At 54.8% G+C, this 1,714-nt stretch overlaps 1 protein-coding gene across 1 annotated transcript in view; it reads left to right on the top strand.

Annotated features, from left to right (window-relative positions):
* Window positions 1-198: 198 nt before the first annotated feature.
* LOC104981060 (phospholipase A2, membrane associated) overlaps window positions 199-1,714 on the top strand; it is a 10,677-nt gene continuing 9,161 nt past the window's right edge. Inside the window, exons 1-3 of the mRNA XM_010829947.1 lie at window positions 199-299; window positions 485-629; window positions 882-988. Of these exons, the coding sequence (XP_010828249.1) occupies window positions 260-299; window positions 485-629; window positions 882-988 (292 nt within the window). The 5' untranslated portion in view covers window positions 199-259. The remainder of the gene's footprint in view (window positions 300-484; window positions 630-881; window positions 989-1,714) is intronic.

Genomic DNA, 1,714 nt, shown 5'->3' with positions numbered 1-1,714 from the left:
ACAGGGGAGAGGTGGTCTCGCCCAGCGAGTCATGTAACAAAGCTGGGAGGTGCCCCCTGCACGCGTCCTGCATGCCCGATGAAGGCAGTCAAGCTGGACCCGCCTGGAATGGAAGAGCGTGTCTGCAAACTCCTTTAAAGACTCTCTTCATCAAGATCGTTGAATGTGAACAGGACAGCAGGGACCGGGGCAGAGGCTGGACCGCCTGTTAGAGGATCTAGGCTGGTCTGTCTGTATCTCTCCCCATAGAACCCTCAGCATGAAGACCCTCCTGCTGCTGGCAGTGATCATGGCCATTGGTAAGACTTGAACCTGACCTCTGGCCACAAGGGGCCCAGCCCCGGAGGGAGGCACCCTCCTCCTCCAGCTTCCCTTCCCACCGCATCTGGCCCTCTCTCAGAAGTGGGGCCAAGGGGTGGCAGGGAGAGGCAGAGGGAGGAGCTCATAGGGTCCCAGGCCCCATCACCAGCTGCTGTCCTTCCAGGCCTGCTGCAGGTCCATGGAGATTTGCTGAATTTCCGGAAAATGATCAAGCTCACGACTGGAAAGGAACCTGCGACCCGTTATAGCTTCTATGGCTGCTACTGTGGAATGAGTGGCAGAGGAACCCCCAAGGATGCAACAGACTGGTGAGGCCACCCCAGCCCTCCCTCTGCCCACTTGTGGCCCCACAGGGGGCCAGGAGCTGGAAAGCTCCTGTTATCCCATTTGCACAGAACCCCAGGAAGTCCCGGCTGGAAAAGCAGCCAGACCGTTGGACATTCTGCTCTAGACTATACCAACATCTTGGTGTCTCTGCCCAGAGCACAGGCCTGAGACCACAGGACACTGGGCTCCCTGGAGCCTGGGGAGGCAGCTCCAAGAACATACTCTTGTCACAGGTGTTGCAGGGCACATGACTGTTGCTACAAAAACCTGGAGAGTCGCGGGTGTCGCACCAAGTTCCTGAAATACAACGTTACTTATCAAGAGGACCAAATCGTCTGTGGTAAGAAACAGGCTGACAACTCTCAGCCTCCTTGGCTCATTTTCTCCTCTGGGCACTCTGCTGAGCCCAAAGGTAGATACACAGGGACAGTGTCCCTGCCTCAAGAATCTCACAGTGCACTGGGAAGTAAAGAAAGCCAACACACAACACGGTAGACTCCGCCAGGAAGTAAGAAAGCTGGCAGGGCTCTGAATGCAGCCTGTGGTTCAAGGAAGCTCCCTGAAGATGGGGAATCCTAAACTGAGTCTTCAAGGCTGAGAGGAGTCAGGGGAAAGGAGAGCTGCAAGCATCCCAACAAGAGGACACAGCAGAGTCCAACGGGCCAGAAGGAACTGCAGCCTTTCTGGGCGGCAGAAGGGAAACATGAGGATGAGACAGAGTGAAGAGCGATGATGCTGGAGAGACGGGAAGGGGCTAGGTCAAGTTCCCAAGGCCATGTTGTACTAGATTTTTGTCCTAAAGCAGTTCAATTCAGTCAGTTCAATCATTCAGTCATGTCCAACTCTCTGTGACCCCATGAACCGCAGCACACCAGGCCTCTGTGTCCATCACCAACTCCCAGAGTCCACCCAAACCCATGTCCATGAGTCAGTGATGCCATTCAACCATCTCATCCTCTGTTGTCCCCTTCTCCTCCTGCCCTCAATCTTTCCCAGCATCAGGGTCTTTTCAAATGAGTCAGTGTTTCATATCAGGTGGCCAAAGTATTGGAGTTTCAGCTTCAAC

Source organism: Bison bison, unplaced genomic scaffold (assembly GCF_000754665.1).
Source record: "Bison bison bison isolate TAMUID 2011002044 unplaced genomic scaffold, Bison_UMD1.0 scf7180017864516, whole genome shotgun sequence".
In the NCBI taxonomy this organism is placed as follows: Eukaryota; Metazoa; Chordata; class Mammalia; order Artiodactyla; family Bovidae; genus Bison; species Bison bison.
This window is presented reverse-complemented; position numbering and strand designations above follow the sequence as displayed.